The sequence below is a fragment of the Nicotiana tomentosiformis genome, chromosome 3 (genome assembly GCF_000390325.3).
Source record: "Nicotiana tomentosiformis chromosome 3, ASM39032v3, whole genome shotgun sequence".
Classification (NCBI taxonomy): domain Eukaryota; kingdom Viridiplantae; phylum Streptophyta; class Magnoliopsida; order Solanales; family Solanaceae; genus Nicotiana; species Nicotiana tomentosiformis.
The window spans coordinates 126,536,282-126,559,850 of record NC_090814.1 but is presented as its reverse complement, the minus strand read 5'-3'; the positions used below and the strand labels follow the sequence as shown (position 1 = coordinate 126,559,850).

At 38.3% G+C, this 23,569-nt stretch overlaps 1 protein-coding gene across 5 annotated transcripts; it reads right to left on the bottom strand.

Annotated features, from left to right (window-relative positions):
• Positions 1-801: 801 nt before the first annotated feature.
• On the bottom strand, positions 802-22,379 carry LOC104120241 (pre-mRNA-splicing factor ATP-dependent RNA helicase DEAH1). 5 transcript variants are annotated; one of them, XM_070197569.1, is made up of 28 exons: positions 22,251-22,379; positions 21,344-21,443; positions 21,112-21,242; positions 20,798-21,001; positions 20,598-20,675; positions 20,408-20,494; positions 19,341-19,374; positions 19,174-19,228; positions 17,333-17,392; positions 17,125-17,196; positions 16,424-16,487; positions 15,532-15,611; positions 15,327-15,394; positions 15,179-15,236; positions 14,911-14,968; positions 14,744-14,812; positions 14,093-14,166; positions 13,886-13,975; positions 11,937-12,024; positions 11,245-11,331; positions 10,762-10,877; positions 10,607-10,673; positions 8,991-10,037; positions 8,380-8,442; positions 7,568-7,792; positions 2,092-2,154; positions 1,914-1,986; positions 802-1,218 (listed from the first exon to the last, which is right to left on the bottom strand). In XM_070197569.1, the coding sequence occupies exons 2-28, from the start codon at positions 21,435-21,437 to the stop codon at positions 1,175-1,177; spliced, it is 3,249 nt and encodes a 1,082-aa protein (XP_070053670.1). In that variant the 5' UTR covers positions 21,438-21,443; positions 22,251-22,379; the 3' UTR covers positions 802-1,174. The 5 variants fall into 5 exon arrangements, with proteins under 5 accessions (XP_070053670.1, XP_070053669.1, XP_070053672.1 ...); XM_070197568.1 differs by having other exon boundaries at positions 22,211-22,366; XM_070197571.1 differs by having other exon boundaries at positions 20,744-21,001; positions 22,251-22,320.
• Positions 22,380-23,569: the final 1,190 nt, after the last annotated feature.

The window sequence follows — 23,569 nt, the reverse complement described above, 5'->3', positions numbered from 1 at the left end:
TCAAGCATAAAATTGTCAATTTCACGGTGTACACCAATAACTATATTTATTTATATCAATAAGCTTTTCCTATATTAAAAAAATATTGGTGCCATGTAATTCATTTTCATATTTTATACGATTCATTAAATATAAGACAGAAGAAAAGCTCTATCTCTTCAGTGGTGGAGCCATCTTGCTCAACGTTGAATAATAGTTTTAAGACATTTGTGATAGTTGGACCTTTTCGTTCATAGAGCGAGCACGACTATTGTCGAGCTCATTATCAACATGAAGAATACAACAACCCACTGAAATTACTCAAGTGGGATCTGGGGTAGGTAGTATGTACGCAAATTTTATCCCTATTCCGGAATGCAATAATATTAGCAAAAAGTCAATAATAACAACTCCATATCTTTCTAATTTAGATCGTTATAACATCCCCTAACCAAATGACACTTCCAAATACATAATATTATCTTCTCTTAATGACATTCTAAGAAGAAATATCAATCTTCAACGAAATTTTAGCATAAATTACAAGATCTAGAGCACTGGCGAGAAGGAAATGTTGTTTAAAAATATGATAAAAATAACATGGGACAACACGAAAATGAAGTTACAGTCGGGAAAAAAAAGGGTGAAATGAAGTTATCAACTAGCGTAATAAGGGCAGTGAGCTAATTTATGACCAGACTTATACATAGTATCAAATTGCTTTACCCTTCGTGTCCCCTCAAACATCTTAATATAAACAAAAGCAGTATAGGAATTAGAGAGCTTTGTTGAATTTAAAGTACTAGCGCATAACAAGAATAGTTTTCTTCTGTAATCACCACTATTTTCTTTTGTTAACTCGTCATAGCAAGCCCATCGTATAAAACAAATGGATTAACCACAATTTATATACTACATAACTAATACACAGTATCAATCACTAAAAGGAGGCGCAGCTCATTAATCAGACAGTTGAGCACCCTCATACAACAAATGCATCAAAAAGACGCACGCACAAAAAATTACAGCCGTGAATTTACAAAAATCATATATACAGTTATCTAATCATCTCAGTTAATGTCCATGGACTTCTTCAGTTAGCAGAGTCCTACCTAGCAGTATAACGAGCAGATTTTCATAGCATAAACCACTCTCTTGACAATGCTCTTTTCTTTTGCAAAAATAGGAGTTGATCCTAAGATACAAGGCCACTTCCGCGAGGCATTTTCTTTGAGCTAGCTGCAGAAGGCATATAAACACAACAATATTACGTTATTTAAATAAAGCAACTGGAACGACGTCATATTTTGTGGAATGAAATCCAATTGCCAAACTCCAAAAAAATATGATAACTAATGGCCTCAACATTAAACAGTTTGGTCCTAATAGGCATCAAGCGGATGAGGATTATACTTTGGATATTTTGGCCCCTAATATGCATCAAGCAGAAAAGCATTTTAAACTAAATAGCAATGTCTCCACCCTTAGATGACTCCATTTCAGCAAGGCTCGTTGGATCTAATTCTCTAATAAATGAAACTAGACGCAGCTTATAAGATATCCTTCCAGCAGTAGCATATGGCTGGCAAAAGTAAGGGGTTTCATTTTACTTTTCTGCAGTCACACGCCACTTGAAGTTGGGACTACAGAAGGCAATGATTAAAAAAGTTATATGACCCCTCTTGTAAAAGGTTTTTTTTTAATTATGAAACAACAAGTGCAATCCTACCCTCCTCCGAATGGAAATATCAATATTTTATTGAAAACAAAGCTGAATGCAACTAGTCCCTTGCCTAAAACCAAATGTTCATGTTGGATTGCAAGTCCCTCAACCAGGAGATGGGATGTAGTCTAGCTGTGAGGCACCAATAAAGCAGCCAGACAAACAGAAACCAAAAAATGAAAATAACACAAAAGAGAGTAAGAACGCTTACCGTCTTCAACATCTTTCAACTGATAGTAGTGAGGAGCTATTTCTACAAGCCATTCGGGTTTCAGTTCAGTTGCCTGCCAGGAAAACCCTCAATTACAATCTCTGTAATGATTAAGCACATGCAATAACAACCCTGCTACGAAACAAAAAGAAGAGAGATAAAGGAGAGGTGGACTAACCTGCCGCATGTACTCCTTAGTTGTCAGGACCAGCTCATGGTAGACAACCCATCTAGGGAGCACCTACAATATGCAAGAGCAAATGATTCTCATGTAGTTACTATCATAATTAAGGTTACATTATCTGTCTTGACAACTTAAAAAAACAAAGCACAACAAACTGTGTGCATGCAATTTGAAAGCGTGGAAGGATTGAAATGAGAGGGGTGGGGGAGATAAGACCTCATTGGTTGGCTCAGTCATAATTAGCTAAACAACACACAGAAATACCAGTTCTCAGGGAAGAGCATCACAAGACTAATAAATCCACAAGAAGGAAAAGGTCAGACTGCCTGTCTTCTCAACCTAAAAATACTAAGTAAACCATACTATGATCCTTTGACAGAAGCTAGTTACATATGGGCCACGGCTGAAGGCTCGACATCATAAACAAGAGTTGAAGATTCTTGGTATCAACCTCTTGGAAGGAAATGGTACTGAACATACCACAGATTCCCCAGTCAAGGTGTAGATCGAGGACCATTAACCCATCATGCTAGATGGTAGCGGAGGAAGAAGCACGCACGCCCCTTTCAGATTCGAGAACATGAGGCAGAGACTAACCATTGACCTTGAAAGAATGCCTGTTCTTTCATTTTTTGACTATACATATTCAGATGGTCCAAATTTTTACTAGCTTGACCGACCGTGATAGTCCTCAAGATCAGTTCCTCTCTTCATGAAAGTCATCAGGTATATCATAAGAGACAGTGATCCTAACTCTTCATCTTGGAGGATGCTATGATGCTAGATAGGATGATTGTTTATTCCTACTGAAAGCATGTGATGCATTCTCCTCTACTGCATATCCTTCTGAAAAAAATTAGAAGGCACCAGCAAAGACACGTACCTTAATAGAAGATCAAGGTGAAGGAATCAGCAAATCTGAAAGGAACCAACCAGGCCCCTTCGGGGACACCAATTAAAAAAAGGACGCAACTAGAGATCGGTCTACGATCAGTCTTTTACAGACACCATGAAACAGAGGAACAAGAATATTCAATTGGTAAAGTTTGTAACGGAGCTTGACTCTGGTGTTGCCGTTCTAACAATTTCAAGAAAACAGTATAAACGTGTATTTATCTTCCGACAAGATCTCGTAAATAGAGTAGCAGTACTGGTGGAATTGGATTGCAGTCACAGGCACATCATCATTCAAAATCCAAAAGAAGTTGGAAAAATGCCGAAAGGACAGATACAGGTGTGGAATAGGGAGAATCTTGGAAGGGTAGAGGTGAAGATGCGAGAGTTTATGAGCTGGTGGAAGTTGAGAGGGGGAAAGGGGATCGAGTGCTTTGTGGTTGGAGGAGACTGATACAAGATTCTTCATAGGCAGCAGTGGTGAATAGGAGGCTAAACTTCAAGTCTTTGGAAGAGGATAGAGGGCTATATCAATATGAGGAGAGATAAGAGGAGTGATAGCGCATGCTAGTATAAAGATGAGGTGAGTTGGAAAGCTAAGTTTAAAAGGCTATTGTTCAATCAAATAGGACATGACATGAGCATCCAAGGGTGTGGCCTAGTGGTCAATGAAGTGGGTGAGAACCATGAGGTCTTAGGTTCAAATACCAGGAGGCAAAAAATACTAGGTGATTTCTTCCCAGGCTTGGATAGAGTTACCTAGTACATGTTGCTGGTGGGAGGTGGCAAGTACCTCGTGGAATTAGTCGAGGTGTGCGCAAGTTGGCTCGGACAATACGGTTATCAAAAAAAAAATAGGACATGATATGAGGGAGTAGTTGGACAAGGAGATTGAGGAAGACGAGATGAGGGAGGCAGCAGAGAATCGTGCAAGTATTATGGATCCGGACAAGATGGATTCATCTAGCGTTCTTCCAAAAGCATTCGACTGCCAAAGCAAAGGTTATGAAAACCATTGTTGCATTTTAGGCAGTGTTGTCAAGGGAGAAAAGCGTTAAAAAGCACTCCGGGTCTATCAAAGCTTTAAGTGCAAAGCGCAATTAAAGCGTGGGTTTTGGTTTAAAAAGGCACAACGAAGCAACAAAATATATATATATATATATATATATATATATATATATATATATAATGCAAAAAAAGTAATATGTTTAGTTATAATGATTTCCTTAGCAATCAATATATCTTTTTGCCAATTATATTTTTGTTACCGCTCTATCAACATCGAACTTATGGGCAATGAGGTGCGCGCCTTGCTACTTTGCCTACATTGAAGCGCAGTCTAAGTGGCGAAGCGCATACCCCTAGGCTTTTTTGAGCTTTCAGGCTTAAGCGCGCCTTAAATGAGCCTTTGCCAATACTGATTTTACGAGACTCCAAATTTTGAAGAAGCCTCAACACATCCTTTAACGTCATCCTACCAAAAAAAGGAGCAATGAACACCAATCATTACATGCCGCCTATAAGTCCAGCAGGAGCATCAATAAGATAATCTCTAAAGTGTTTTCAACTAGATCAAAGAAGGTGTTGGACAAGATAAGACTCCACCTCTCAGAATGTGTTCATGGATAGAAGACAGATCCTAGAAGCTTCTTGGTGGCAAACGAAGTGGTCGATCCCAGAAGGAAGTGGGAAAGTCGAGAATCTTGTTCTAACTAAACCTTGAAAGGGCCTATAATCATGTGAATTGGGAGTTCCTGGATATAAAATGTGAAGATATGACTCGGATAGGTGGAGAAAAGAAAGGGATCAAGTTATGCATATCAGTGGTCAAATTCTCAATCCTAGTGAATGGAAGCACGTGTGATTTCTTTGGAGCTCGAGGGCGTGAGAGAGGATGACCGATCATCCCACATGCTATTCATCTTGAAACTCTAAGTGTTGGGTAAAATAATGGATAGCTATCGCCTTGAGGGACTTCTCTACCGCAATCCAGTATAATATACAATGAAGGTTCACATTTCTTGTTCGCAGACAACACTTAAGTTTTGACAAGAGTGGGTTGCTCTAGTGGTAAGCATCCTCCACTTCCAACCAAGAGGTTGTGAGTTCGAGCCACCCCAAGAGCAAGGTGGGGAGTTCTTGGAGGGAGGGAGCCGAGGGTCTATCGAAAACAGCCTCTCTATCCCAGAGTAGAGGTAAGGTCTGCGTACACACTACCCTCCCCAGACCTCACTAGTGGGATTATACTGGGTGGTTGTTGTTGTTGTTGTTGTAGACAACACTTAAGTTTTCTGTGACACAGACATTAACCAAGGAGATAACCTTAGACAGGTTCCTAAATGTTTCCAAACAGTGTCAGCCCTCAAGATCAACCTCAAGAAGTGTGATAGCATTATGATGGATGACATGAACAATATTGAACATTTAGCACAAGTGTTGTGGTTGGAACTCTTCCAAGTTCCAATTACTTATCTAAGCTTACCCTTGGGTACTTCCAATAAAGTGAGTTCAATAGATTCCAGTACCATCTCTACGTGCATTATCATTACTTCACGCACCGGCCAGTATCATAGGTAAATTGGAAATGCTTCAAAGGAACTTCCTATGGGACTCAGCAAATGGGACTAGATAGTTCCACTTAGACAGTTGGAATGAAAGATCTCTAAGTTTTCAGAAAGACCTTATTAGGAAAATGGTCATGAATATTCGTGATTAAGAAACACAATATATGGAGAGAGGTGATTCATAAAAGCACGCAAAAAGGGGGATGGAGGACCAAAAATACCAAATGCCCTTTTGGGTACGGAATGTGGGGGAATATTATGAATGAGTGGGAAGACTTCATCAGCAACATAACATTTTATGCTAGAGGGTGAAAGTAAAATGAACTCTAGGAGTCATAGGTGGTGTGAAAAAAGAGACATTGAGACTCACATTCCCAAACACTCGAGGGTCGTTTGGTTCGAACACAAGTTATACATTTATCATAGTGTAGGAAGTAGTAATGCAGGGATTAATAATACGAAAATTAATAGTACATGGATTATTTCTTGTTGAGTGTTTGGTTCATTGCACTAAAACTGGGTATACAAAGTATCATCTAAATTATTTGTTTACTTTTTAAGCTAAAAAATAATGACTTTATAATTGTACCCTTGGATATTTGGTCTTCATAGGCTTTTAGAAAAAAGACAAGGTACTTTTGTCCTTTTGGTGCTTTATCCATGTATAGCTTGTAGATGGATTAGTTATTCCATGTTGGTGGTTGGATAAGATAATAGACCAATTGGTGTATAAAATAATACATGGATTAGTTATCCTAGATTTAACATCACAAGCAAACAATGTATAAACTCAATACAAATTCTTATACCATTATTGATTACCTAGTACATCATACCAAACGACCCCTCACATTATCTTAAGCCAGAAAGAGATGACAGTACAACAAGTTTGATGGTTTATGGGAGGGAGGAGTTCATCGAGATGTACGGATCAAGCGGAACCTTCAGGAATGGAAAGCAGCTAAATTCCACGGCTTGCTAAACAAGCAAAGCATATCACATGTTATAAATGAAGGTGGTGGGAGGAGGTAAGAGGTGGATTGTTTTCAATAATTAAGCTCTTGGTGAGGGAGGAATCAAGTTTTCCGCAGATTCCAAAGGACCAAGAACATCAAAGGGGGCTATTGACATATGAAAAATTAAGAAAACGAAAGATTATGTACGTCAACTGGTGCTTCATATGCAAATATCATGTGAAGATGTAGACTACCTTTTACAATTTGTTTGTAGTGTGAGATTTTGAGATGGGTCAAACTGCAATGCACTATGCGGCGTACAATGAAGGAGACATTCTCCAGCTGAAATTCAGGAAGACAAGTTGAATAACCTGGAATGTTGCCCCACTAGCACCATGTCTGTCCCGTAGAAGGAACGAAATAAAAGAGCTTTTGACAGAACAGAGTATGACGATGTACATTCCATCCCAGTTCTTGGTGTACCCATGAGATCCCAGCTTATATAGAAGATCAGGTGTCATTCAAAGAGAATCATATTATTTTGTAGATTTTCTACTTTTTGTATACATGAGCTTTTCCATTATTAATAAAACAATTTACCTCATCAAAAAAGAAGTGAAGGATTGAGATGGGAGCGGTGGGGGAGATAAGATTTCGATAGCCGGTTGAGATGGTCATAAGTACCAGTTCTCGGGGACGGGGATGATCATCAGAAAACTAGTAAATCCTAGGAAAGTCGTGAATCTGCTACCAGATAAGCTCAATAGGTGGTCAGTCTATAATCACGAACTTTTAAACTGCATTAACATCTCAACTGTTAAGTTGCCAACACGAATACCATATTTTGGGTCGTATGAAGCGGTGAGGCCAAAAAAATAATCCTAAGGAAGATACTGATGCACTACAAATGTCCGCTATTCTAGTAAAAACAACAATTGCAATTTATCTTTTTGCATCTTGAGTTCATTGTCTTTGCCAAGCAATTTAGAGCCTCTTGTAACATGCAACATCTTTTTCTACTTATTTTTCCTTCTCTAAGTAAACAAAATCCTTTACCTGTGCTAAACCTGAGCTGGGGTGAATGTGAACTGTCTGGGCATGTTTAACAGTACGATAAGACCCATTCTTTTGTAGTTTGGCTGAGTGGGGGAAAAATCCTGATGTAATAGACTTCTTTATACCTTCCAAGTCATTAATATTTGAAGTCAACTCAATTTCCACCCTTTCCAGCAGGCCCTCCAATTGATCTCGGATATCCCTGGCTCTCTTCATGCTTCTGACCTAGAAAGTTAAAAGAACGTTTCATTAAACATTACAAGTAACAATGATGAATCAACATCACCCATCAATTAAAGTTACAATCACTCCCCCAAACCCCTTCTATAACAGTTGCAGTCATGACAGGGTCAATTCCCTCCCGTAGCCATGTCTGTGATACAACGATACAACAAGCCTCAATCACAATCAAAATGAGTTTGGTCATATGAATCCTCCTCCATGTCGCTCCATTTAAGCCCATCTTATTATAAAAATCTAGAGAATGGAATATTAAGGGCCTTTTCTTTATTGTTAATAATAAGTGCCTTTTTTAGTTAAAGCGCCGTGGATAAAATGATCTTCTAATGACACTGGTGAAATTTAAACAAAACATGATAGCACTAAAATATTTGTAGCAGCAGAATCATGATTCATAGCTAAATACAAATTTTATTGGGCTTGATGGCTTCCTTCAACAAGGAAAAGAAGAGAGCTAACTCAGCGTAGAACAAGAATTTGAAACTAACCTGGATGCATTTTATTTAGCTATTAAATGTCTTTCATGAAAAAGAGGAGACTATCACAGCATAAAACAGGAATTTGATACTAACCTGGATGTAGTTCTCATAGCACCACTGCGTTGAGAAGTTTGTTTCCTTCCAGGAATTATAAACCTGAAAAACAACAGTAGACAAAGAAGAAAGCCATTTTTAGCATGCATCCAAGCTGCAAACCAGATTTTCTTTTTTGTTTATTTGAAGGTAGCCAGCTAAATTTCAAGTAAATAAATAATGATAGTGCGTTATCATGACATGACAATTATTTTGAAGTGTGATAAAGACATTGCATTTTCTTTAACATCCTACAGATGTACCCTCCCCCCTGACACCAAAAGAAATATATACCCGCATGGTAGCACTTAATTTCACCTGATCATACAAGACATTTCTTTATTCTGGTTTACTGTTCAACAGTCATAAAATTTGTCATGCCTACCTCCCACCCCAGAAAACTACCTCTTGGAGGCAAATCCACCATATGGAAACTTGTTTCTACTTTGTCTCTCTACCTATTGGGGTGTACTTCAGAGGCAGGATTGACCAAGGGGAAGATACAAATATGAAGAAAGAAGATATGCAAAGCACATCATCATGCCACAAAAACCTATATTGACCAGGAATATATTGTACCAAAACAGGTCCATTATCATTCAGCAACTAACCTTTAGCAAAGCAATATGATCTCCCACATTGCCCATATGAAAGTTCATCCGTGCATTGTCCGCATGGACTTGTTTGTCCTTTGGACGATAGAAGATAGAATTCCCCACAGAAAGCATTGCAGCAATACTTATTATTTCATCAGAGCACTTGTACTTATCAGAGGCAACAATCATCTTGGACAGCATCGGATCTAGAGGAAACTCGGCCATTCTTCTACCTACTTTTGTTAACTCGCCAAGCTTATTAAGGGCACTAAGGGCAAAGAGCAGTTCCAGCGCTTTAAGTAGAGCTTCTGCAGGTGGGGGGTCCATGAAGTCAAAATTCAGCAAATCATGAATCCCAAGGCTCTTGAGAGAGAGCACGACATTTGCAAGGTTGGTCCTTTGTATTTCCGGGACTGTGTTGTCTTCCAAATCATTCATGTAGTTATATGCAGTGTATAATCGAAAGCACTTCCCAGGACCAGTTCTTCCAGATCGACCAGCCCGTTGGTTCGCAGACGCCTTCGATATAGGAGTGACCAGTAGTGACTCCATTCCTGTCCGAGGGTTGTAAGACTTCATCTTAGAGAATCCTGGATCAATAACATATTTAATCCCATCAATCGTCAATGATGTTTCAGCAATATTTGTAGCCAGGACAACCTTACGAGCCCCTTCAGGAGTGGGCTCAAATATCTTGGCTTGCAGTTCTGTTGGCAGGTTTGCATATATTGGGCAAATTATCAACTCAGCAATTTTTGTCCCCAGACCCTTTATCCGGTGCTTAATGATCTCCTCCGCTGTTTCAATCTCCTCCTGCCCAGTCAAAAAGATTAAGATATCACCATCACCAGGTGGCTGAGTTACATGGATCTGAAGAGCGGTGACTACTGCTGCATCCAAGTAATCGGCCTCTGGTGCTTTTGTGTAATGTATCTCAACTGGAAACCGCCTTCCAGGAATTTTAAAAATTGGAGCACAGTCGAAATAATCACTGAACTTCTCTGCATCTAGAGTCGCACTTGAAATAAGCAACTTTAGATCAGGCCGAAATCGAGCAATATCCTGTGATAAAGTAAGTAGCTATATCAGCAACAAGAAGGTGATGGGGATGCAGTTTCACACTCATGAATGTCACAATTGAAGGTCAAATGAGACCCATGTAAAGTTGTTACTCCCCATCCTAGTTCACCAATCCATACAAGCCCACCAGCTACCGTAACATTATTAATCATTTGCTTGGAAACTAGGGAAGGGAAAACAACAGAGAACATTTTCTGTTGCATGTTTCCTTTGAAAGAAAGTATAAGAAACTTGGGAAAAGTCCATTTCTTGCCTGGAGAATCAAAGTGAGAATTTTGGGGGAGCCCAATGGAAAAGCCTTTCTATGAGGAGATTTTTTTTTCAATAAATTTTCTCCAGGTTTCTCTTCCTGAACTGTAGTGAAAATTAGGATATATCCAGTAACAAGAGTTTTTGTCTAATTTCATGTATGCATGCTGCATTGACAAAACAAACAAGTAAAGAGTTCATAATGTCCATTGTTCAGTTCCCAAACAAAGAGCGGCTTCCAATTATGACCAAGAGTGAGCGCATCACATTAAGATTTAAAGGCTAAAATAGGGAGAACTTGCCTTAACCAAGCCAAACAAGATGTCAGTGGATAGCGTTCTTTCGTGAGCCTCGTCGACCATGATGACACTGAAAAGCCAAACACTTGATTAGGCAAATCAAAAGGCTTGGGAGTTGGGTAAGGAATACCAATAAAATCATTTACTACAGCACAGACCTATAGCTTGCTAGATCAGGCTCACCAAGGAATTCTCTCAGCAACATCCCATCAGTCATATATTTCAGCAATGTTTTTTCGGAAGTGCAGTCTTCAAAACGAATAGAGTAGCCAACCTGGACATGACAGATTCAATCATTACATGTTGGAAGCTGATGTAAAGATTGACAAAATATATGTCCAAGTCCTAAGGTACAATTATCATTTGAACAAGGCAATGTCAAGAGATTACGCAAACAACTGAGCAGATAATAAATAAAGATCAGAATGCAGAAGCCTTTGATGTTCTCTGATGTACCAGAACCTATAACCAGAACTCGATTAGCAAAAACGTCTCAGTGCAAACATGATCAAGAGGATTCTCGCTACAAACTACATGAAAACCAGCTTTCCTCTTTTCAACTTTAACATATGCTAAATGAAGAGCAAACACATCATCTACAACTAATAAAAGTAAGAGAAAACATATCATCTGAAGCATACCTCGTGCCCAAGTTTCACTCCCATTTCTTGAGAAACACGTGCAGAAACACTCATTGCAGCAACCCGACGAGGTTGAGTACATCCAATCTGTGAGAAGCAAAATATTAGTTTCAGCAACCATAAACCATATTTCTGGTTCCAGTTTTACATCGCTAAGAATAGGCGTTTAATGGCTTCAACCATGAGGGAGAATACATTGCCTTGACAATAAATCACTGCCAAAAAGAATCACTACAAAATTTATGGTTCATGTTCAAAAACTTAGAGTTGCCTAAAAAAATAAGGAATTGGCAGAGGGCCTTGCTTTCCTATATTACAAGATTACAGGCAGAAAGTCATGTAGGATTCATCTCCTAAAAACATGATTTAGGATAGCCAAATATTCTGGCTTCCCTATTCCCTATTTGGGATTGCTGCAAGGGCAACAGAGAAAACCTCTCTAGGAAGTTTTTTCATTCTACCGCACCTTTGGTTGGGCAGAGACACAGCCCATGAATATGTAGGTTCCATGCATTATTTTGACCGAGCTCAAAAGTAAAACAACAGTGAAAAGAAAGGGACACAGAATAAACACGCAACGAATCTGCAAAAGCAAGATGAGCTAAAAGATCTCTAAAGGTAGAAACACAGAGATGTGGAGTAAGAAAATGACAGTGGAGAAGTCCTCACAGAATCAACCAAAGTTAACATACCATACTGCAGGACCCTTGAAAAATGCTCCTCCTACCCCAAAAGTTTATTCCCGTAGCAATATAGTGACAGACAATCCAATTAACTGAACTGCAAATAAGGTGACCGCAAAGGTATCACCACATTCGTGGACAGCTACAGAATGAATACACAAGATACAAGCAAGCTTCAACAATTCATAAAAGCTATGTGGAAAGATTTCCAAAGGTCTTTGATCAAAGGAAGAGAGAAGTTCAACAATTCCTTACAAAGTTGCTTGCTTCACATGGCTTTTGACCAGAAAAGCGATTTTGACTCGGGATAGCCTAATCAAGAGGGGCTTCAACCTATGCTCCAGATGTTATTTATGTAGAATAGAGGCAGAGACAATCAACCATCTTTTTTTGCATTGCAGGATAACAGAACAGGTATGGAGGATTTTCATTAATCTGAAACGAATCATGTGGGTTATGCCAAATGATACCCTAGAAGTTACTAGAATGCTGGAAAAGATATAGTAGCTCCTCCAACCAGAAAGAGAGATGGAAGATTGTCCCAGCTTGCATTTGGTGGACAATATGGAAAGAGAGAAACCAAAGATGCTTTGAAGATAAATACAGCCCTATCCAGAAACTGAAACTGCATTTTTTATCCCTTTACTATTTTTGGTGTAAGCAAGAATACATGGAAGATCTAGAGTCTTTTGTTGACGTCTTCTCAACAAAAAAAAAGGGAAGAGAGAGAGAGAGAGAGAGAGAGAACTCTCAAGAATTGCAGAAACAAGACCCACAAACCAAACCTAAAATAACAGAGAGCCCAACAGCAACAGCCAGAGTTTGAACTGAGAAGTTCTCAACATTATAAATAGAGGTAAGGGGGCCAATTGTAGCAAAGTTTGTTTTGAACTGAGATTGCCAACTCTTTGCTGGCTCCAACCATGTTCCTCCTCCAAGGAAATGGAGCTGTATATGACAACATAACTTGCACTATGCTTGGACCAAGAAACACGGGTGGAGGGACTTGGTGATTCAAATCCATCATGGGGAGAATTCTATTATTTTCCTTAAGTGTTCGGCAATGCTGAAAAGGAAACAAGAGAACATATGTTCTATTCTTTCCATCCGTTTTAATAAGGATTTACAAAGCATATGTGGAGGAGGTAGCTGATAAGAGAAAGGATCGTTTACCAAAAAATCTTGCTGCAAGCTTTTGCTGGGAAATGGTGTGAATATTCTCTGGCATTGGAAAACTTTCAGGAAGAGTAAAACTCCTCTAGAATACATGCTTATAAGGACGTATCTACTAATCTGCAGCCCCCCCCCCGGGGGGGGGAGGGTTTATACCTTGCAGTAGATGTTACATTTGTGAACAATCAACTGAGGCCATAAACCTTTTCTTTCTACATTATCCTCCTGTCAGTCAAATCTGGAGAATATTCCTTAATCATTTTGGAGTACCATCGGCATCGCAAGGACCTTAAAGGATGCTATAAATAGCGGGCGGGGATAAAGAGGTAGGAAGCATATAAGAGCTTTATGAAGAAAACCTTTATGTACTCAGGGAGTCTAGAGAGAGAAACAATAGATGCTTTGAATGAAATACAAAAGTAATACACTATGTCGAATTTCGATGCTAATTGACTTCTGCTTTGCTGGGGAATCGTAAAAAGTGTAAATGATTTCGACTAATTGGTGGACTTCTCGGACTCCTGAACTAAAGGGGAAGTCCTCTGGACTTTTGTAACATCAGCACTTTCCTGGTGCTTATCTGAATAGTCCAAAGTACTTATCAAAACGGAGTTGTAAGATAGCATATCCCTCAATTAGTTAGGCGTCATTCTCTTTTAGTTCCAGCCACTTCCCTTGGCATGGTAGTTAATGCTATCCCAGAAAACAGTCTCTGCCTCTTTAAAAAAATGTCCTCCTTATTTTTGGAGGGTGTGGTACATACTCTATATAAGAGACATCCATACCTTCCCTCGTTTGGTATACCCCGCTTCGTGTAGATACTGCGGTATCTGGGTGGTCTTCCCGGAACCCGTTTCTCCAACAATAACAAGAACCTGCAACAAGCAACAAATTTGTAAATAGTGTCTACACAACAATTTAGTAAAAAGGACATTATAACTAGCCTGCGACCACAACAAAAGAAAAGTAAGAACAAATGCAAAGCAACCAACCTAACCTGATGATCATTAACAGCTTGGAGCAAATCATCCCTGTAGGGATATATTGGTAGGGTCTTCCTATCCTCCTAAAGAATGTATACAGGAAAGACGATCAGCAAAAACGAGTTTCAATAATCGAACGCAACAAAATTGGAAGGTACAACCCATGGTCAATCTAGAAAAATGGTCTCAATAAAAACCTAGTAGTACAATAATGTGCAAAAGCCAGAGAGCAAAAGTGAAGAATTCTAACAGAAAGGACAACTTTATAGATGCAGACTTCATAATCAATTCCTATCCATTGATTCGTATACCAAATTCCATGTGGGATAACTATTACAGGTTAGCTAATCCCGAGATAAAATAATCAAAAGACAAAGATGCCCTTCCCCAAAGCTCTTCTCCCAAAGTTTTTTAAGAAGGCCAAGGTTAAAACTGAAAACAAAAAGTTTATCCAAGTTTATCTAGTGGAAAACCAAACACGAGTTTTATATTATACCCCTAAATCCCAATTTTAATCCAAACCAAACATCTACCACAAAACATGTTATTTAATCCACGTATTATAATCCCTACATTGTAATCCTGCTATAACTTGTTCGCATACCAAACATCCCATAAGTGCTAATTCTATTGCACAACATGATGCTGATAAATTGATACCTGAAGTTTTTCAAATGCTGATTTAGCCATAGACTTCTCTATTGACTCAGCGGGAGACTCTTGGTCAACCTGCATACAAACCAAAGACGGCCTTAAACCAATGATCAAGAAATTAGCGAAAAGAGATTTAGCATAACACGTTGACAAGATTGAATAAGCAGACATACATTAATACCATCCATCACTGCTGCCTTTATGAACTCAATTTGGTCTTCAAAAACAAATCTGCACCAAAGTAGTTCTCGGGTTTGAATAATAAGATTTAGCTGGAAAACAAATACCTTCAGATCCTTGATACAGGAAAATCCACTAACTGTAAAGCACAGAAGCCAATTCTTCAATACCATCCTTTCTGTATGTACACATACACTTACATGTGTTTTTTTTGTTTTTTGTTTTTTTTTTTGGGGGGGGGGGGGGGGGGCTATAACTTACTGATAGTCCTCAGATGTGGGCTTTCTATTTTTTGACCCGAATTTAAGTGTTGCCTTCCCTGCATTGCGATGACTCCAAACTTAGAGACTAGAAAACTTCCTAAGTTCATCAAAAACATTGAGTATGGCAGCAGTGAATTGGAGATTACCAATCTGATGTTCCTCCCATGCTTCTTGTTCTGCAAAGGGGTTCATCTTTTCAGCAGCAGCAGGATCCCTGGAAATGTCAAAACAGAATGCAAGACCATATAAAAAATTTAATTAAAAAAGTGACTCTCCAAGACCAAATAGCACTTTTACGCATCTCATTATGCTAGAGCAACTATTACGACTATCTTTCTCAATATAACTAACCTGTAACGCTCCGAAGCCACCGAAAATCTCTTTTCCTGATTTACACCACCTTCAAGATCATAGGCATCAGGCATCCTATACTGTATTTAGAATAAAAACAAAAATAAGGGATTTCCATACGAAAACTGAGATAAACTGGAACATGGAATAGAATTCAAACTTAATCAACTTAATTTCCATTCCCGATTTCCAATATTTTTACAATTTTTTTCCAATAGTTTTACAATGGGTTCACATCTTCTTCAGATCAGTGGCCCTAGTAAAATTGCATCAAACTCATTGTCCTTGATTTAGACCTATCTGACGAATAATTTGGAACATTAAACATGGGATAAGAAAATAAACCAAGTAGAAAACAATAACACAGGGCTTCCAGTAATTGCTAAAATTCACATTACCGCGCACCCCCATCCAACATCCACTAGTTTGTTCAAAAAGGTAAGAGCGAGAACAACATTTGAGGTTTTTTCTTCCAGTTATTGATACTTTGTAAAAAGAACTTCAAAAAAAGGTACAATCATCCACTATTTCAACTATGGACGGAAAATATAATTCACACAACAAATCTAGATGTTCAGTATTTTTATCGAAGCTCCTTAAATTGCACTCAAGCCTTAAGAGAAGATTGAAGAAATAATACTGGCAATAGAACAAAAACGAGTCTTTCACAAAAGGAAGGTTAGGACAAGGAAGGATCACTGGCAGTGATGATCCAGACATCATTTTTCCTGTCTACCTTTTATCCATATGTTGTGGGGGAGGGAAAGAGAAGGAGATGCCAGGAACTATGACAAGCAAGAAATCAAAGTAGTAAATGCTACAGACAATAAAAAATAATGTATCACATTAAAAAATGTTCTTGGAAGCGATAAATATTCAGAATATCGATTACCTCGCCTAGGTCATCGGTGTCTTCTGATCGCTTCTTCACTAGTTCATATATCTGTTTCTTATAGCTGCAAAATTGCAAAGGTCCTGAGTACACAATAGCATATGCGCATATAAAGCAAACCCGGATTCAATCAAAGTCTACTTAAGAGAATGTTAGACCAAAAACTAAAAAAGGCAAATGCAGAAAGGCACTAATTCCACGTTCACAAGAATCCATTTAGTACTCATCAGTATCTTCGTATGATAAGGGAATGATGAAATTATATCACATTGAGTGAGCTGGAATCCGCATATTATCACAACCATTGAACAAGTAGTCAGATAAAATCAAGTTCAAACCCAAAGAGACAACAGATGAGAAACACGGGATGACTTCACGTCAACTAGAAGTAGGACTCCCACCAAAGCAGGAAAGACAAGGCATGTAAAAACCATTTCTATATAAGCTACTAAAAGAGAATGATAAACACAAACCACTATGGGATTCAAAATCTTGCTAAGCTGGAAAATAGTAGATGCACTCCTCATCATGCAATCTCTTAATAGCAAGAATAAGTCTTCAAATTAACAAGTACCACTGAGTGAGTTCAGTATGGAATCAATTGCAATGAAGAAATCAGATGAATTAGGAAAAGCAATCTTATATCAAGAATTATTACAGAACAAGCATCAAAACAAAGCAGGGGAAGTGTATTTCCTTGCCTTAATTCACGTTGCTCCGCTTCTGTCAGCTTCACTCCCTCAAACAGGTATTGCTCATCCTCTATATCGTCTCTGGAATACCACAAACATGGTTATACATTGACTAATTACCAGAATGAAATAATTTAAGATTATATAACATAGGAAAACGTAATTTACTTCCATACAATAAGAGACTGTAAACTACAATACACATTCATCTAAATACCTTAGTTCCTCTAGCTTCTTCTGCTCCCTCTTCTTTAAATATTCTCGCCTCGAAACCTTCCTGGATCAGAGTGAAATTGAGACGTGAGTGCAAATAATCTGTGAATGCCAGCTTAACAGCCCAATACTCAATGTGCAAAATAACAAGGATTGGCGGCCAGCTAAAGAGACAAATACTTAATGTGCAAAATAATAGGTATTGGCATGTGATATTCTTTAAAGCTTAGGGAGATATTCTGAGATTGCCCGAACAAATTGTTCACACAAGTAAATTTGTTTCCAATTTCTGCCCTAAATCCTTCACATAGTTATAGCAAATCCGACTACTGAGGCATGTAATTCAACAATGTCCTTCATGGAGGCCCAGATGCAAAGATACAGTACCTCATCCCAAAATTGAACCGTCTATTTTAAATTGTAGATAACAGAAGCCCCCCCCCCCCCTCTTTCACCCTTCTCCCAAATCCCACAAGAAAAAGACAAAGAATAACAAATACATAAGTATAGTAAAGGAAAACTAAGTATCGAATGCAATGCACTAGAAAATGTAATGTGCACGAAGCCATTCAATCAACAAAAGATCAGTCTATTTCACGAAAACCTTGTTGGACATTAACACCCAAGTGCTTCTCAATTTTATTTTATTTTTTTGAAACAGAAATGATAAGGATGACGAATAAGTGCTTCTCAATTACATACCCAATCAATCCAAGAAAGGATGAATAGAAACATAGTTCTCTACTCCAAACGCTACAGTGTGCCTTTTTCTGTCACTAGTACTATCTCCTCTCAACTCTGAAGTGCAAGAAGTTTAAGGAAGAGGAGATAGATTATCATGAGCTGGTGTTCTCTGGCACAGGTCACAGTGAATGCACAAACCACAGTTGCATTGCAAATTCAAATATGGACTCTCGTGTCTTGATGTTCAACATTTTAGGGGTATTAAAAAGGACAGTAGATGAAACAACCACGAGTTGGAGACTACAGAAGATTGAATAGAAAGAAAAGCTGCTTGAAGAACACCGTCATGTCTTTAACTTGTTTAGAATGAAGGAAGTATGAGAATATCCAGACAGATGTATTCCGCATTAAAAGAGCTTGATGCTCCACTTCTACTTTTCATGCAAACTAGATGCTGATTTGACAAATGACTTCGGTCAAACCATGTCCCCAATCTGTACATACTTATCGCGTCGTCTTTTATCTTAAAGCAGATTAGCCTGGACCAAAATTTAACTTAGAAGGGGAGCCTTGGCGTAACTGGTAAAGTTGCTGCCATGTGACCAGGAGGTCAGGGGTTCGAGCCGTGGAAACAGCCTCTTGCAAAAATACAAGGTAAGGCTGCATACAATAGACCCTTATGGTCCGGCCTTTCCCCGGACCCGCGCATAGCGGGAGTTTAGTGCACCGGGCTGCCCTTTTTTAAGCAGAGCTATCTAGTTTTTTCTTCTTCTTTAAGAGTGGAATACTCAATAGGCGGGAAAAAATGACATCCAAGCTCCAATTCATGTCCCTTGCCATTTTATCTACTAACAAGCAAGATAATGTTTTCCTAAGTCCAACATGCCTATTTCATCTGCTTCCCTTTTTTTTCTTTTTTTTGGGGGAGGGGGGGGGGGGGGGGGGATAAAGTTCAAGTACCTCCTCAAAACTATTAACATAATACCACAGGTAAAAGAGACACACCAACTTCAATTAGCTCCTTTGGACAAAATAGATAAGTAAATGAACTTCAAATAGAAGAGGTATTGCAAGTTCATGATGGATTGACGTGGTTACTAGAAGATTTTGTGAGATGCAAGATAATAATATAATACTGAACTAGATTGTATGGTGACTAACCTTAAAGCTCCAATGTCATCTCGCTCCAACGCATCAGACCTCCTGATTGCCTCTTCTGTCAGATATCCATGTATGAGCTCACTTGCATAAATTCTCATTTTTTCTACTGAAGAATAAGAAAAATAAACAAATACATGTACAGCAGGAACTGTATCTATAGCAAGTACCTTCCTCCTTCCTTGTTAATTTTGGCTCTGCCAACTGTTAACGAAAACAAAAATACCACAGTAGTATTAGAACAAAGAAATATGCTGAATACCATCAAGAAATAAGTCTGACCTCCATTAGTAGACACAGGATGAAATCAACAACAACAACCCAGTATAATTCTACTAGTGGGGTCTGGGGAGGGTAGTGTGTACGCAGACCTTACCCCTACCCTGGGGTAGAGAGGTTGTTTCCGATAGACCCTCGGCTTCCTCCCTCCAAGAACTCCCCACCTTGCTCTTAGGTGACTCGAACTCACAACCTCTTGGTTGGAAGTGGAGGGTGCTCACCACTAGAGCAACCCACATATCCAATAATTTCAACAAGAGATATCAATCAAAACCTCTCACAGAATGATGTAAAAGCTAGCAAAATAACACAGAAAACCCTCGCGCATGCACGCCGCATTTTTTAGAGAGCAACATTTTTTTATGAAGAAAAGAGCAACTAATCAAGAGAGACAAGAACAACAACAACAACACAGTGTAATCCCACAAGTGGGGTCTGGGGAGGGTAGGATGTATGCAGCCTTACCCCTACCCTGGAAAGGCAGAGAGAATCAAGAGAGATATTCAAATATATAGGTTATATCAATGCACAAACACAATCAAAGAATGTGATGCTCAGACCGGGAACCTAATAGAAGGTGTATATGATAGCAAATAGAACATAGACGATCCAAGTGCATATGTGCCTCAGTCTTAAACTTTCAAATTAACAGCAACTAAACCAACAAAAACTTAAATGAAAGCTTCATCTAAAATTGTTGGTTTCAAATGCATTAGAAGATAGTCAAATCCACAAGACTACCCCACTAGATTCGTATTTGTATGGGACCAATCTTTCATTGCCTAAAGTGCATCCATGCTTCAATTTTACAACTCTGAAAACAGAAGAATTAATAGATTGATTTACCAATTACTCAAACATACCTTTCCACCCAAACCCCTGACAGCGAATTCAAATCATAAAAGCACTGCATGCTATCTAAGCACACGGAGGTTCAAAAGATGTTAAAATTGCTCACCTTTCTAGTTCCTGCAGCATCTCGCTCTCTGAGATGTCGTTCCAACTCCTCCCTCTCCTTTTGGTCCCGAAGTATTTCCTCTTCTGACTGCAACAGCAAAGCATGCAAGTAATATCAAATGGTTCAGGAGTTCTGAGTATGGAGAAGGTGAACAGGCAAAAAAGTTGAAAGAATACACCATAAGCTGTACCTCAGAGTTGTCACTGTCATCTTCATCTAGGGAAGTTCGTCTCCTAACCCGTCTTTCATCGCCCACATTCCTAACTACCTGCACCATCATATTTAGTCAATAGAAGGAAACCTGTTAATACAACAAGCACTATTGGGGCAGCTTACCATCAGAAACAAAACCGAATTCTATCAAGAAGAAGAAGAGTATAAGCACTATGCCTCGTCGTCTTCGTCTTCGTCTTCATGGGTCTCAACCCTCCTCCTGAACTTCTTCTGATGGGTATCTTCTTTCCTAGTCTGAGAGGACACAGAATTACTTTCACCACCAACATTATTGTCATCATCATCATCAGCCTCCAGAAGCGTGTAGGTTTTTTGCTTCCTCACCAACTTTGCAGCCTCCCTTTCTTGTTGTAAATACAGCTGGTGCAACAAGAAATACCAAATGTTAAGAGATAAAGCGCAATGTTTCACCAAAAGAATCCTCACTAGTGAAACCCTGTGAAATAACTGAAACTGTAAGAAATACTAACATTTGGCCCTGTCGTCTTGCGCTCAACTCTAGAAAAAATTTCTTGAGCAAACACCCTTGTTTCACCAGAGGATGACATTCCCATATCTACGAGCTGATTAGTTAGATCAGAAGGTGATGAAGCTTTCTTAGCTGCATTGAAGTGATATTATGAACAATGTTGCCACAACAATTTAACATCAGAATGTAGGTACTCTAATCAATGTTTATTAAAATATAAGAAGAGGACGTACAAAGAGTAAGAACATAAGTAACAACTGTGGGCTGTGAGTACCCCAAAAGAGACATCAATTTGTCTGAAACCCACCTCCTCAAGTCAGACCCCATCTTTAACTGCATTAAACAGCAAAATACGTAAACAATGAAAGTTAGATTTAAAATGCATTTGGGTGTCAAAATTGCTAGAGTTCCTGCCCCTCAATCACACAAATCTAGCACATGGATTAGTTACATTGTAAGGCAGTTGATTATGTTTTACACAAAACATATAATATACTTTTCTCTATCGAATAAAATCATCAGTTGATTCTTCTCACTCACCGAAATCGAGTAAATCAAATACTTCCAACAATTGAAACAGAAATAAATTGAGACTGACAAACTATAAAATTACATCATTCATATTGCACTGATAACTTCACCCATATCATGATGTTTCCTCGAAAGAAATAACCATCATAATTCATACCAGATATCAATTCACAAGGTAAATCGAAACAACTTTATCAGGTTAAAATACTACTCCAAAGAATAAGCATGTTTTTTGTCGTTGTGTACAAATTTCAATAAGAATGCAATAAAAACCATTCAATGAACAATAGTAATTGATTATCACTAATCACGCAAAAGCCAGGAAAAGTACCAGTAAAGTGAGGCCTACAAATCAAGGACCTGGGCCCTTGAAAAATATACTAATCGATCGCAACACAACACAACACAACAGAGGATCCACAAGGTTGTTCAAACCCTAGGTCAAAAAATCAAAAAGCTTGACAAGAGAAGAAACCAATAACAAGTGTCAACTCAATTTTTAAACCCACTATTTCAGAACCTACGTCAAAATCTCAAACTCAACATAAAGAGATGGAGAGAAGCAGTACAATCAAAAGCAAAACTCAGACTGTTGTCCACCGGCTATACCCGAAGCTAGAAGGGCTTGTAATTTTTGAAGTCCAAATCCGTCTAATGTTAGGGATTCCGGTGTCGGGAAGTGTCGCGTAGAGATGTGTTTAGTCTTTAGCCGCTATTTAAAACTTAAAACGGTTTTGCTCTTGCTTAATTTAATAATTTTTTATCCCGCCCGGACAAAAATACTCATATGCTAGACATGGGTGCTGTGTAAACATTAAGGACACAGTATCGTTAACTTCATGAACATTGTGTAAATATTAAGGACAAAGTGTCATATATTTGGACTTTCTATTGTTAAACTTTGGGACATATGTCCTTAACTTCATATGTGTAGGGTAAATGTTAAAAACATGACGTCCTTAACTTTATGTGTACAGTGTAAGTGTTAAAGACATAATGTCCTTAACTTGTATTTGCACCTTCTGTTGTTAAACTTTAGGATCTCATGTCTTTAACTTCATATGTGCACTGTAAATTAACTTTATGAGTGTTGTGTAAATATTAAGGACATGGTGTCCTTAACTTCATGAATGTTGTGTAAATATTAAGGACAACGTGTCCTATATTTGCATTTTCCGTTATTAAACTTTAGGACATCATGTCCTTAACTTCATATGTGCAGTGTAAATATTAAGGACATGACGTCCTTAACTTCATGTGTGCAGTGTAAATGTTAAAGACACCATGTCCTTTATATTTACACAGCACTCACGAATAAAGGGTAAAAATATCTTTTTATATTAATTTTAATAGAGCAGTGGCTATTTTTGCTCAGCATTAAAAATAGTGAATAAAAACTAAATACCATATTAAAAAGTGGCTATCCCACGCCATTTCTACCCGTTTGGGAGTTATATACATATCTGATTAATGTTACCGATTCCGTTTTGGAGATCTTTCTGGATATTTTAATTTTGTAGTAATACTTGTTTTTTTAATTACGGTTTTAATACATAAGCTTACATCATACTTAATTTATTTAGGTTTTAAATTTTTAGTTTGGTAGTTTCATTTTAATAATAATATAAAGTATTCGGTATCTATTTATGCCCTTGTTAGTAATAAATATATTACACCCCATATTTTCGTATGTAAAAGTACGCCGCAAGTCAATTGATGTAAGTTAAGAAATGAGATCATCTTTGAAAGTACATAAAGTAAGTTAATCATGTTAACTTGGAGGTTACAAATACTTAAGATCATGAATACCAAGTACCAAGAGGGTTGGAAATCTTAGAAGCTAAACGAATTGAAGAAAATAAGTTTAGTCAAAAGTCGACAAGTTGGGAATGTTATAACATGTACTTTTGGGGTAAGACTAGGGTGAT